Below are 14,581 nucleotides of genomic sequence, written 5' to 3' on the forward strand. Positions count from 1 at the left end.
TTCTCAGAGCGCAGTGTTCTGGTGGGATAATATGGCACTATGAGCTCACTAAGATATGATGGAGCTTGACCATTTAGAGCTTTATAAGTTAACAGTAGGATTTTAAATTCAATTCTGGATTTTACAGGGAGCCAGTGCAGAGAAGCTAAAACAGGAGAAATATGATCTCGTTTCTTAGTTCCTGTTAGTACACGTGCTGCTGCATTCTGAATTAGCTGGAGAGTTTTTAAGGACTTACTAGAGCTACCTGATAATAGCGATAATATTGGGCTTTATAAATAAAATTGATTGATTGAATTGATTGATCACTACTACAGTACTTTTATTACACTTTTATCTTGTATATTTGTATATTTTGCCAGATATTTAATACTCTATAGTTCTAAAACTGGACTCAGTGAGTGACCCTGACCCGGGGAACCCACTGGTTGTCTGGTTGGCACTGGTTATGAATCGTTACAACTGTGGTTGCTGTACTTATTGTTAGTGTAATTTGAAGCATCCTCTGGCACATGAATTTCCTGCAGTATTAATAAAGTTCTATTGAATTAAACTGGATTGAAGTGAATTGAATAATCATTCAACATTTCATGTTTCCAGCTCCTCAAATGTGAGAATTTGCTGCTTTTCCTTAAATATTTATAGCTATTTTTAATAATTTTAAGGTCTGGACAAAACTAGTATTGTGAAGGTGTCACTTCGGGTCCTGAGTAATTATAACTTTTACAAACCAACCAATCAATCCATTAACAGTCACCTAAAAAAACAATATTATTCCATAAAGAAATTCATCATCAGTTGCAGTTCTAGATAAAACAGTTAAAAATACAAATACAAATGCCTGCTTGCTTGTCTGGAACCAGTTTTTGTCTTTTATAAAGGAAGTAAACATGTCAAAGGAGCCAGACACTAGACTTGTGACAAATTTATTTGCTTGTTAGATGTACATCTCATTTGGGGTGTCACGTTTTCTCCCGTCCCCAGGGCCATCTGGTTGCCTTTTCACTATCCATCAGGGGTAATTGCTCTTTTTGTCTTATTTTGTACAGTTCTGGTTACAGAATCTCTCTCCACCTCCCTACACTTGTATTTTGAGTGTAATTCAAAAACAAATTTAAAGATTGAGAACGAAGTTCATTTTTTGTTTTATTGTCCTGCTTATGAGGCTGAGAGGGAGGTATTATTACGTAGAATGTTTTCCTTTTATGTTTATTTGTTTGAGTTGGATGATTATGAAAAGCTTGAACTATGTTTCAGGAAGGGAACCTTTTTTTTGTTGCAGATTTTGTTTGCAAGGCCTGGGAGAGAAGACAGAATATTTTGTTCGAGAATGAGCTGTTATAGTATGTTTGTTTCTTTTTTGGTAATTTTGAAATGAACTGAATTGTTATGAATTATCTGTGAACGCTGCAACTATCTCTTTTGGTGTCTTATAAATCCATGAAGGCTGGGCACTTTTAGGTGCATGACACGGGAATAAAAGAAACTAATTAGCTTGTCTGACTGCAATAATGTTATTATCATTAACTCTACTGGTCACGGAAATCATGTAGTGTATATCCGATACTGTGCTAGCCTTACATCTCATGTCTAACTAATATTATGAACACTGTGTTCCTTTTTCAGTGAAGATACAGGTGGAAGGAGTTGGATCTTGTTCTTTGCTTTGGCTGTGCCAATGGGACTTTTCTTTTGTTTCCAGGTTTGATCTATTGAACAGGTCACTTGCTGATTCCTTCAAGGACTGATGCTTTGCTGACAGACTGTTGAATCATAGATGTTATTGACACTGCAGAGATCATGCTGTGCTTTAGTTTTGTTTTTTGTTAAGTGTTTTTTTTTTTGGTCTTTTGTACTTGTTATTTTGTGTAAATGTCCAACAGTAATATCCTGCCTGAACATTAATGCACGAATAAAAGACATTTTCCTGAAGTAAAGGATCTGAGTGCTTCCTCGGCCACTGCCTGATTTTGTCTGATCTCACCGTTAAGTCCAGCAGCTCAGGCCGGGTGTCCCTGCGGTGCCGTCTGGAGCGAGCGCTTGGCGTGGTGGAAGGCGGGTCCAGAAACAGCTTGTCATCCTGAAGCGTGTTGACCACACATTGAACATTGCCCACAAATGCTTGAGCCTCTTTGGCTGTCATAGCTTTGGAGAATCCTCGACCCTGCAGGGGAAGATCGAATGTAAAGCTCAAAGTGTTGAGACTGAACTCCATGGGAGAGAAATTAATTACTGCATTTAAACACCATCAAGCAGAAACATCATATTTTCATTAGTAATGGGCCGGAAAGTTTATAACAGCTCTTCACTGTTCCACCATGAGTGCCAAAGTAATTAGAAAGATTAAGATTATATTCATTGTAAGCACATTTCTAAGTAATTTCTTACTTAAGACACCGCAGGCACAGCTCCAGTCAATCCCACAGTTCTGGCATTGCAATATACATTTCTGAGATTTGACAGCACACTAATGTATCTACAGACATGCTTTCAATTATTCTAATGCAGTCTGGAATATATAAGTGAATTTAGCTTGAGTAAAACCGGCATCTGAGTAACTGAAAAGGCCTCAGACCTTTTTTTTGCTGATTCCTTTCCTGACTAATTTACCTAAAGAGTGTTTGCACAAAGAAACTTTAAAAAGGGAATTCTATAAAGCCTTGAAACTGACATAAAGAAGTGATAAGCTGTAAAACAAATCTACAGCTGCATCAGTTAGACCAATAACTAATAAATCAATCAACACAGAATTTGACCTTTAACAGTAATAATGCACAATATTCCCTTGACCCAGCTTCTTAATGGAGACGATTCAGTGTTTTTTTGTCTTATGTGATAGTAAATTTAATATCTATCACACAAAACATGATAATGACGACTCTTTTATAGAAGTTCCATTGAATCAGTCAATGTTTTGCATTGCGTCTTGCTACAGGAACTTGACTTTGGCCAACAAATCCAGCCCAGCTTTCAGATCACCTATCAGGTGATCGCCCTCAGGTCGTCATTTTAAAGTGCCTATTATGAGGACTAAGTAATTAAATGCTCATTTGCACAATTTGCTTACATCGTTTACTTTTATTTTTGACCTGAGGGCTGTACTACAAAGCAGGATTTGTAGTTAGCGAGGTGACTTTAGGGTTAACTCTGGGTTACTACAAAGCTGGTTCTCTTTTTATCGGGATAAATCATATTTTGCTCCATAGCAGGTTAACTTCAGGGTATCAGATCTCAGCCTGTCAACACTTCGACCTCTGACCAATCAGATCACTGAAGAAAAAAGTATCCATGAATGTTTTTGAGGCAGGATGCCCCTGGAGGTTTTTACCTCCTTTCCTAAGGGCGGCGTCTTGTCCTAAGTGGTCTAACTTTACATTTTTACTTTAAAGGAGAAAAATCTTATTTTATTTCCTTTCAAAATAAATTGAATTACTTTCCCCTTAAATCCCCCATCATCATATAAATACATCAAATCTTTTTACGTACAACTAAAACAAATACATAGAACACTATTTTCCAGTGACAAAAAATTCAATTTGCTCTAAAATGGCTCTAGTGAAATAAATCCAAAGTCACAATTCACTAAAGCAAAGTCCTTCAATACATCTGTGCCATATATATTATATTGGTTCGGAGAGGAATTGCAGGGGTGGGGGCATCTTACCCCATCTTAACCTATATACTGTAATTTATATTGTAATGTATGTATGTTTTAATAATTTTGACTTAAGGCAAAACCATGTTTACTTGGTTGTATGTGTGAAACCAAAATGAAAATTCTTCATTCATTGATTGTATTTAAAGAGTTTTTTGGGTCCAGAAGAAGTAAAATCATTCAGTCATTAACACACACTCCAAAAAAAACTAATAATTATTATAATATATTCTCCTGTTAATCATCCAATGACCCCTCAGAGTTATCTTACCACCCCCAAGTCAGGAGAACATTTTGGAGTAATGAATATTTACATTAAGAATACTTTTTATCTGTTTATAAGAGTGAGAATAAATAAGAGCAACTACTAATGCACATTTGCCTCAGTTCATTTGGCTTCCAAAACAATCATCCTGCTGAGCTAAAATATTAAATGTACTGCTATTTGCATAATTTGTATATGCAATGAAACCCATCCATAACATAAGCAGCTAAAGAGTGAAAATGTGGTGCAGCAACTGCAATTCAGCATCTTTTCCATTTTTATCCTCCAGTCAGATAATAACACCATTTGTCTTAATTCCTTCACACAAAGAGGCTGACTTCTCAGAAACACTGTGCTGTCATACCACAACTGCAGCATTAAAAAAAGGACCCGAGCAGCCTGCACTCACAGTGACGATGATGATGCTGGCCTCCGTGATGACCTTCTTGTTCAGCTGATTGAAGCTGGGGTCAGGGTGGTAGTCGAAGGGCTTCAGCTCCTTCACATAGTTGTCCAGCTTGACGTAGGTTTTCAGGGGATGGGTCGAAGAGATATTTACTGTTGGAGACCGAAACTTGATGGATGTGTCGTTCTTCTGGTAGGCGGTCTGAATGTAGCACAGGGATAGTAAAATGTCATAACTGGACAAAAACAACAATACAAAGTTATGTGCTGACACATTACACACATAGAGTAAGCCAAACAATACATGAAGGAGAATATAACAGTATTCAACACAGGAAATATGGGGAGCGAAAAAAGCAAACAGTGGGTGTTGAGGGCTTTTTTTTTAAAGAGGCCGTGAATTCATGTTTTTGTTGCGTGAGGGAAGAGTGTTTCTGGGGTGGGATGGTGGGAAAAAAAAGCCTGGGCTGGCACAATGGAGAAGGTGATGTGTCTCTTTTCAGTCATTCTATTAAAATCAGCCATCGTAGAATAGCAGCCTGCGATGAATCACAACTCGCACTGAGTCATTCCTCCTCTCTGGCTTTGTTTATTTAGTTTTGATGAACTGTACTGATGGTGATATTTCTGTCACTCTCTGATTGTTGCGATGCAGGGCTGACAATACTGCATGTGACAGCTAAACCCTACACACAGTTTAAGTTTTTCTAAAGGACAAGGCAAAAGGCGTAGGCTACATCAGATAACGCTCAGAAAAAGTCACGCAGACCTACTGTCAAATTTGAAACTATTTTTTTTCTCATTTGGCTCAAAAGTAAATTTGTCCTATTAAATTCATTCAAAGGTTGAGTGTGTAGGATTTAGGGGGATATACCGGCAGAAACGGAATATAATAAGTATGTTTTCTTTAGTGTATAATCACCTGAAAATAAGAATCGTCATGTTTTAGTTACCTTTGATTTAACTGTTTATATCTACATAGAAAGCGGGTCCTTGTCCATGGAGTCCGCAATGTTGCACCAGCATGTTTGTCCTACAGTAGTCCAGAATGGACAAACAAAACATTTGCTCTAGAGAGGCCCATTTGCATTTTCACGTCCACTATCCTAATTAGCAGCCCCTCCACACAATAACACTTCTGCAACATGAAACTGCTTTATTCAGTGTTTTTACCAGTTTAAATCACCCGGTCCGTTTGTTTTGGAGAGGAGGAGACCTCTGCGGACAATTCAGCTACCGGTAAAAACCTCCTGAACAATGACCACTGAAGGAATCTTATGCAGGAGTTCACACTTGGTGCACATGAGAAACTTCAGCTGGTTGCAATCTGCAATCCTCACCGCTAGATGCCACTAAATCCTGCGCACTGCTCCTTTAAACTGTGAACGTACAATAGCTCTGTGCGCCCACTGTCTAAAATGAATGGTTCAACATTTTAGGGAAATGGCAGAGAAGGTTTATACCACTGATATCAGCCTGATGACTATGGTTAGCTTAGCATAAAGACTGGAAACAAGAAACGGCGAGCCTGGCTCTGTCCAAAGGCAACAAAGTGCTGGTAGAGCGTCACGAACCAAAGTAATCTTAAGTGCTATATTGTAGGGAACTGGACTTGCTTGAGTTTCTTGAAGATATTTCACCCCTCATCCAAGAGGCTTCTTCAGTTCTAACGGACTGGTGCGGAGTCACAGGCTTTAAACTCTGTGTGGGTATGAACCCTTACAGAGTGGTTGAGGTCACATGTGAATTGCTGACCCAACTAATAGACAGCTGTCTATTTACATCTAATGGAGGAGGGACAGCAATGCTCACATCATGGCCAGAAGAAAGATGGTTTAAAAGAGGCGTGTAAGAAGCCATCTACGTCAAACTGGAACGACCAACGTTGAACAGAGGAGGTGGCCTACGACACCATTTATCACCTACTTACGTAGAATCCCTTCCCAGATGACTTGACACCAACTCTCACCTGGACCCATCTAACCCTAACAACACACAAGATGGATGGTTGGGTCAACGACTCACATGTGACCTTAAGGCACCCACACAGAGTTTAAAGCCTGTGACTCTGCACTAGTCTGTTAGAATTGAAGAAGCTTCTTGGATGAGACGTGAAACGTCTTCAAGAAACTCAAAGTCCAGTTGCCTACGATATTAGCACTAGGGCTGCCACGATTAGTCGACTAATCGATGACTAATCGACTATTAAAATAATCGGTGACTATTTTAGTAGTCGACTAATCGGTTTGATTTAATTTTTCATAGAAAAGTACTATAAAAGTACCCCAAAACACTCTTACTGCAGCTTCTTACGTTCAGATATTGGCAGCTTTACACACTCTCCCATGACAGTGAACTAAAACCCTTTGGCGTGAGTATGAAACAAGACATCATATGATGTAATTTTGGGGTTTGGGTGAGACAGACCGACATTTTTCAACATTTTAACACATTTTTCGATGAAATGATTAGTCGACTAATCGAAGAAATAATCGACAGATTAGTCGACAATGAAAATAATCGTTAGTGGCAGCCCTAATTAGCACTTATGATTACCATGACCTGGATGACTAAGAATCTTCACAAACATAACCAAAGTACTGAACAAACTAAAATTTCACCTGATAAAAACACTGGATGAAAAAAGGTTCAGCAAAATTAATACAAAAAACCCCAACAACCATCACAATAATTGTGATACATCGTCTGTGCACCATTAACGTCATAATTGTAATAGCTGCTGATATTTTTCAGGCTCTACCGAAGTGGTACACCAACTGTGACTAAAATTAATAAATTAAAGAAATCAAAACACCTCAGTAATGTGCAAATCCAGTGCTACCCCTGTATTAATCCGACATATCCTCTGCTACTATGTTTCACAGAAGGCGGGGCTTATTTATCTTTTGTGTTCTTTTGTTATTGCTATGCTTGGTGTAAAATAGTGATTTGTTTATGTACTGTACTATGTTGTATTTTCATGGCTGCAGCACGGGTGCAGAGCCCAAGACACATTTCCCACTCCATGGGACAATTAAGTTAATCTTGATCCATGCACACACAAAGTGGAGCTGAGGAGAGACAGTTGAAGTAAAGACAATGTTGGTGATACCAGTTACAAACGGGCTCAGTGATGAACTACACAGTGTTTTTAGCTAAGCTAGACTTGAGAATATTCAGTTAAACAGATCACTGATGCTGTTTTGCCCTCACTGTTCTCTGTGAAATTCGCTGGAAGGAATGTAATGTGGCGTCTAATGTGAAGTGAGCACTGTGCCGGACTCTATTTATAAAATAGCCTTTTATATTCCACATTGTAGGGCTGGGCAACATATTGATATTATATAAATGTGTTGATATGAGACTAGATATCGTCTCAGATTTTGGATATTGCTCATGTTGTCTTTTCCAGGTTTTAAAGGCTGCATCACAGTAAAATGATGTAACTTCCTGAACGTACCTGACTGTTCTAGCTGTTCTATAATTTGCCTTCATTATAAACACATTACGATGATTATCTTTAAAAACTCTAATTGGGTAAACATTTTGCAATATTACTATCAGGGTATTTGGTCAGAAATATCACAGCTTTTTATTTTCTCTGTATTGCCCAGCCATGCTGCACTGCTTGTCAGCAACTGGTCATATGGTGTCTTAGGAGGCAGTTCGGCCTTGTGTGCTCTGATTAATTTGGCACGCAGTTAACACACCAGTCATAATTTTGTTTTAATGAAGACTCTTGGCACCTGCTCCTGGTGCTCTTCACCACTGTTTTGGAAGAAGGAGATAACAGGAAAAACAGGTGGACCATCTTAAAAAAAGTGATGTGATTTCTTTGTAAATAAGTGCAGTGCAGTGAATCTAATTCGTGACAGTGTGAAGAGTAGGTCATCATGTAGATTTGGAAAAGTAACTGATATACATTATCTAAAAAGGGGGGGAGTTGCTGTAATTGATTGCCAAGACACATCTGCAGCACTATCCTATTAAAATCAATTACTTATGTTAATGGTAAGTCATTGTAGCATCGTACACTGTACCATATCTTCTTAACTTCACAGTTTAAGGAGACTGACAATCCTTCGTAAATGTAGGTGTAATTTTATTTATATATGCATAATATGCAATTACCTGATCAATGTTTAAAAGTCATTTAGTCTGTTGTCATAATGTTCTCTAATTAAAGATATATTGTGTTAATTTGGTTAGGTGTACTTTCACATTTTACCAGGTTAAAAAGGAGTTAATTAATTAATTGTGAGGTTGATATGTCGACGATATAATGTCTATACTTAAAACAGGTCTTAATGAGCTAGTCTAGTCAACAGGTTCAGCAGCAGTTATCTATTTGTATATATTTAGGAACAGCTCATCTCTCCATAAGAACTAGTTTGTGTGGTGTGACCTGTTTTATTTGAGTGATAAATATACTTTCAGTATATCATAAAAATCATTTATAATAGCGAGGCTAAATTTGAACCTACAAGCAGCCGTTGCAACCAGCTCCTAAAGTCTCTGTTTACTATTACAAACAGGAGTTGGAGGGCCTTGACAGAAATAAAAAAAGAAAAACATGCTGCTTTGAGCCGCTAACCTGACCCACAATGTAATCAACATGTTTTCACCACAAGCCAGCAGCCACAAATATTTGGGTCTAGTTCAGTGGACAGACTTAAACCAAGAGAAGCTTATGAAGTTGACCAGCCAAGGCCTTTGAGATAACACACATACATCTGCTGCTAGTTTGTGGCAGCCAGGAGTCTTTTCAAATCTCTGCTGTCCCCCGGGTAGCAGGGGACCGGGGACTTGGCCGGGAGTGAAGTAGTGAAGAGCTGCATATTCACATAATCTTCTGCAACCTTAATGCCGGTATTAAATTTAGAGCTTTAAATGAAATGAACAAAATTGCTGCTGCTTAATGCTGCCCAGTACACTGGAGGGCAGGCGGCGGCAAGCTGTGTGCAACTCCTTCAAGTTCCCTGGCAGAGTCAATCCGACTTGATTAAGCTGGACGAGGAACATAGTTATATCTCGGTGAGGGTGAAACAGTGGCGCTGCTATCTGCAATCTTACAGGTTTTTAGGGATTTATGGCCTAAGAAGTGAGATGAAGTAATACTGGCTTATGGACTCTCGCTGATCAGTCGAAGCATGGAGGAGTGGAGATGTGTGATGGCGTGTGTGCATGCTTCACGGCGTCTGAATGAATCACCACTGTAGTCGTGGGCTCATGAGATGTGGGGAGATCGATGGACAGTGCTGCTACTGTGAGGAGGGGAACAGATGGGAAAGTAGAAACTCTCTGAGACAAAGAATCGCAGGAAAGTGACAGTAAAGAGACAGAGTGAAGAGGGTAAGGAGATGATGAGAGGAGGGTAATCAACAGGCTGATGAGAAGATGGTGAGGAGGATGCTGTTAAATACAGTCCCGATTCCAAAATAGCTGGGACACTGTGTAAAACCAGAATACAACATTTTTCAAAACCTTTTCTTCATATTTAATTAAACACAGTACAAAGACAAGATATTTAATGTTCAAACTTGTAAAATGTATTATGAATTTGATGCCTGCAACACAGCGGCTTGTTTACGACTGTGTTACATCACCTTTTCTTTTAACAACACTCAGTAAGCCTTTGGGAATTGAGGACACTAACTGTTGTAGTTTTAAAAGTGAAGTTTCTTTCTAAAGATTCACAAGCACAACCTCCCAAAATGTTCAAGATTTAAGACCGTCTGTGCAGTAGAATCCCATCTGAACACTGTGAGAGATTTGCTTCTTCATACAGTCTTTAAACTGGCATTGCAGACGAAGTACTAATGCGTGGGTCGACCCACAGCCCACAAGTCCCGTGGGGTGACCAGCAGTTCGGGTGAGCTTGTTAGAAAATATCGCTGGTTTTGGGGAGGCAGGTTAGTAAGTGACAAGGCAGCGTTCTAACAAATTTATTAATAACTTGCAGGCACACTGTGCAATAATCCAATTTGCACCTTCTCTTCTCCTCTCTCCACCTGTGTGTCTGTCTCTCTTACTCAGCAAGCAGCTTTATCATCCTTGCTGCTGCGCTCAGGCTTTCTGGTATTTGGCTTTTGACCAGGAGTATCTGTTAAAGTCCAACATATTTAAATCTCTCCGGTCATGATGTCTGGTAAAAATATTCCCCTCTTTAGGCCTAACATTGTGTCCTAACAGCAAGGAAGTACCTCTCTGTCCACACCGAATCCATTAAATATGCACTTCTGTAATTCCATGTAAACAAACCACTGAATCTGTCAGCTGTACGCTCATGTAGACAAACCACACAGGGTATCAGCTGTGCGCTCGAGATCATACTTAACCGTAACCACTTAAAAGATGGGTGAGTACTTACTCTCTTCCTATGTTTGCACTTGTAAAACAGAAAACACATATTTATATTGTGATATTTACTGACATACAATATGGTCAGCAGTAGCAAGGAGGTTAGAGATGGTCATTACTGGAAACTTTCAGCTCCAGTTTCCAGATTTGTGGGTCAGGTTCAGGCGAATGATTAACCCGTATGTTTACAGGTCGAGCGGGGTGGATTGGCTCTCATAATGGGCCGGGTTGGTACAGGTTTTTAAAAAACCTTGATCATGAAAACAAGGGCTTCTCTAAGTATTTAAGGGATAGATTTTTTTGGAGTGGGGTTGTATGAGGCAATTATCCACAGTCAGTGTGTTACATACAGTAGACTTCAGTTGGCGCGCCACCCAGTTTGGAGAAGCAGGCTGGAGTGCCGACACCAAAGCTAAGCAATGTACTGCTATGAATGTGGGGAAGAAACAAAATGTATTTTGGCCACCTAAAAACAGCCCCACCTAAAGAAAAGAAGACAACTTGTTCCGACGGGGAAGCCATTAACGGCTTAAGTGGTCAATCTATGCGCGTGTCAAAGCCACCAGACTCCATTGACAAAAACAGTAATTTTGGCTTGCTATAAACATAGGAACCGCTCGTCTCCGGCTTCTTCGATCAGTTAGTTAGTTTGTTTTGCTGTGACTTAAGTAAATCTAAACTAACCCTTTCAAACGCTAAAGTCACATGATGACACAAACAATAACTGAGCAGCTACCAGCAGCTCCTGTTTTCAGCGCTGTTAAATCAATATTTTCATCAATGGATTCTGGCTTTGAATAGAGCTATACAACGGTTTCAGTTCCCCGTCCCTTTTTTTTTAGGTGGCTCATATATGCTTTGTTGCAGACCCCTCCACAGCAGCACATTGCTTAGCTTCTGTGTCGGACTCCATCCTGCCTCTCCAAACTGGGGGTGTGCCAACTAACATCTACTGTTTGTAATACACTGACTATGGATAAGAACCGTGTACAACCCCACTTAAAAAAAATCCCAACTATCCCTTTAAATAAATTTCAGTTAGCGTGTTCGATACTATTTTCTTGTGTCATTCTACTTTATTGCACATAATTTTTATCATTAAAATGTTACGATTGCTTTATCACTGTATGTTTTACTGAGTGAATACCAACATCTGGTTTATATTTCATGTGAATAGCCACCTTGGAAAGATGTGTAATGGAAAATAAATTGACGTTGTGAACAGTCATTTTCTCCACTGACGTTGAAAATGATTTGCAGATCATTGCATTCTGTTTTTATCTACATTTTACACAGTGTCTCAAATAATATGGAATCAGGGTTGTAAAGGGAATAAGTAGTGAAATGGATGACACACCTCAAAAGCTTCCGAGTTGCCTCCTTCAACCTTCAGGACTGCGGTCTGGATGAGTTCAAACCCTGAGCCGGTCACCTCAATGTTCCTCCCTCCACTTAAAACACAAGAACACAGAGGTGCAGGTTTAACACAGTAAAACTCATGTATAGCACAGAGACCCCCAGCTACACAAAGACAAGCTCATAGGGAGAGTTACGGGAAGACAGACACACTTCTTAAATTGCACCCGGGGTAATTTTAACCGGAGATGAAAACAAATTAGTTTAGCCTCCGAGCAGCGTATCTGGTGTCTGTTGTTCTAGCCTGCGTGCCTAATCAAACGCGGCCTAGTGCTTTCAATTGCACAGAAAAAAGCAAGGTAACCGTCTAATGCATCCATTTTCAGTGATCATCAAGCAGTTTGGTACAACATCAAAGACTAACATTTGTATCCCCTTCAGCAAATCAGAAGCAAGCATGAGGAAATATTCTGCACGCATACACAAACAACAGGCACACTCAGCAACTCTCGGAGGACAAATCATATTTTTAAAAAACTAAAAGGTTCTTGGCATTAATAACCTTTACCAAGGTTTTCAAGCTCGCAGGGGCAGAGAACAAGGCAGATGCCTTTCTGAGTATTCAATTTTCCATAACCGTACTGTTCTATACAACCTTGCCATCAGTGTCACTGTTTTTCTTTTTTGCCTTCTCTACTTTAAAAACAAGAGCACAGTGCGAGTTTTTAAAGGGAAATTAATTTTTTGTCAACCCTTTGAAATCCTTGTAGCTTTTGTGGCAAATTCCCAAACCTTTACAAAGAAGGGTAAAATGTGACATGACACAGACAATAACATAAAAATGACACCCTCAAAATACCACAATTCCACTTAAACCTTTATTCAACACTCTGAGTGTGTCGACAAGGACATGAATAAGTGTGTCGACATGGACATGAATAACCAGCTTATGATCAGGTGTTTTTGTAATTTCTTGTTTATGGATTTGAGCCTGTTGTCCAAAACCTGATTAAGACTTTATCACATTAATGAGAAACCCCAATATGTAACCTGGAATACTCCAAAAGGAACTAGGATACTGTTGCATGTATTTGCCTTATCATGGTTATTTAAGCACTGTCGACTACCTGCGCAGGTACAGCTTCAGCCAAGTGAAGCAACAGACAACAAATAATGACAGGGCAGCTGCCAAAGCGTCTCACTTCTGGAGCGAGTTTTGTCTGTCAGTAGTGAAAGCGGCTGCTTATCTTTGTCCACTGCTCCCATCCTATGCAGTGGTAGTGACAGTGACAGGCCGGCACAGGGTCTCACCTGGATGGGCGTAGTTTTACAAGACATAGCATGCTCATATTTTATATAATAACCTGTGTACCTTTGTAAGAACCAAAATTATTATTATTATTGTTATGATATTATTACTTAAATGAATGTTATTGTAGCTATTGTCATTACTTCTTGCCCTGCATCTGTTTCTGTCTCTCACGGTCTCTCTCTGTCTCTACCTCTCTTTATGTATCATTATTTATGTCGATCTATTCAGTACACACAACATCTATTGCACATCTGTCCATCCTGGAAAAGGAATCCCTCCTCAGTTGCTCTTCCTGAGGTTCTTACCATTTTTTCCCCTTGTTTAAGGTTTATTTTTTAGGGGAGTTATTCCTTATCTGCTGTGAGGACAGAGGGATGTCGTATGTTGTTAAGCCCCCTGAGGCAAATTGTAATTTGTGATATTGGGCTTTATAAATAAAACTGAATTGAACTGATCTAAATTGATTGCAGAACAAAAATCCTGAATTATTCTGGTTTGGTGAAAATGAAAAGTTGGACTGAGTGGCAAACTGTGGGCTAGTTTTGCTTCTAAAACTTCTAAAATTAGGCAAACTAGACTGAATGATACACAAGTATGAAGGCATACAGACCATACTTTTCATGTGTTCCTCTAACTTGTATATTTGATCTCACGTCTATTTACATAGAACCTGATCGTCTGCCTCTTAAGCCTGTCTGAGCAGGGCACTTAACGTTATTGATGCAAGATACAACATCGATATCAGAACACAGACCCATCATCTGAGTAGATTTTTGTTGTTGGACATAATTTAGTCCATCCAAATGTTAATATATTTTAGCGCTGTTTAGCTGAACATATTTTCGAGTAAATTGTAATACTACAGGCGACATGGTCGTGCAGTGATTAGCATTGTTGTCTCAAAGGGTGGGTTTATTCCAGGTACTCTGGCTTCCTCCCACAGTCCAAAGACATGCAGGTTAATTGGTGACTCTAAATTGTCCCTAGATGTGAATGTGAGTGTGAATGGTTGTCTGTCTCTATGTGTCAGCCCTGTGATAGTCTGGCGACCTGTCCGGGGTGTACCCCGCCTCTCACCCACTGACAGCTGGGATAGGCTCCAGCACACCTGCACCCCTAGCAAGATAAACCGTTACTGAAATTAGTGTTATAACAGTCAGTTTGAGAATTTATAAGCAGTTGAGTAAAAGGCATTGAAAACCTTGCAATTGCAGCCATGCCAGCAGTA

General features: G+C 39.5%; 1 protein-coding gene across 3 annotated transcripts in view; it reads right to left on the reverse strand.

Annotated features, from left to right (window-relative positions):
• The window catches only part of plxnb2b (plexin b2b), a 178,753-nt gene that overhangs the window by 36,899 nt on the left and 127,273 nt on the right, over window positions 1-14,581 (reverse strand). For all 3 annotated transcript variants that reach the window (XM_050072792.1, XM_050072791.1, XM_050072789.1), the window contains 3 exons: window positions 12,043-12,136; window positions 4,330-4,527; window positions 1,985-2,164 (listed from right to left, as the gene is read on the reverse strand). In XM_050072792.1, coding sequence (XP_049928749.1) covers window positions 1,985-2,164; window positions 4,330-4,527; window positions 12,043-12,136 — 472 coding nt within the window. The remainder of the gene's footprint in view (window positions 1-1,984; window positions 2,165-4,329; window positions 4,528-12,042; window positions 12,137-14,581) is intronic.

The sequence above is a fragment of the Epinephelus moara genome, chromosome 20 (assembly GCF_006386435.1).
Source record: "Epinephelus moara isolate mb chromosome 20, YSFRI_EMoa_1.0, whole genome shotgun sequence".
Lineage (NCBI taxonomy): Eukaryota > Metazoa > Chordata > Actinopteri > Perciformes > Serranidae > Epinephelus > Epinephelus moara.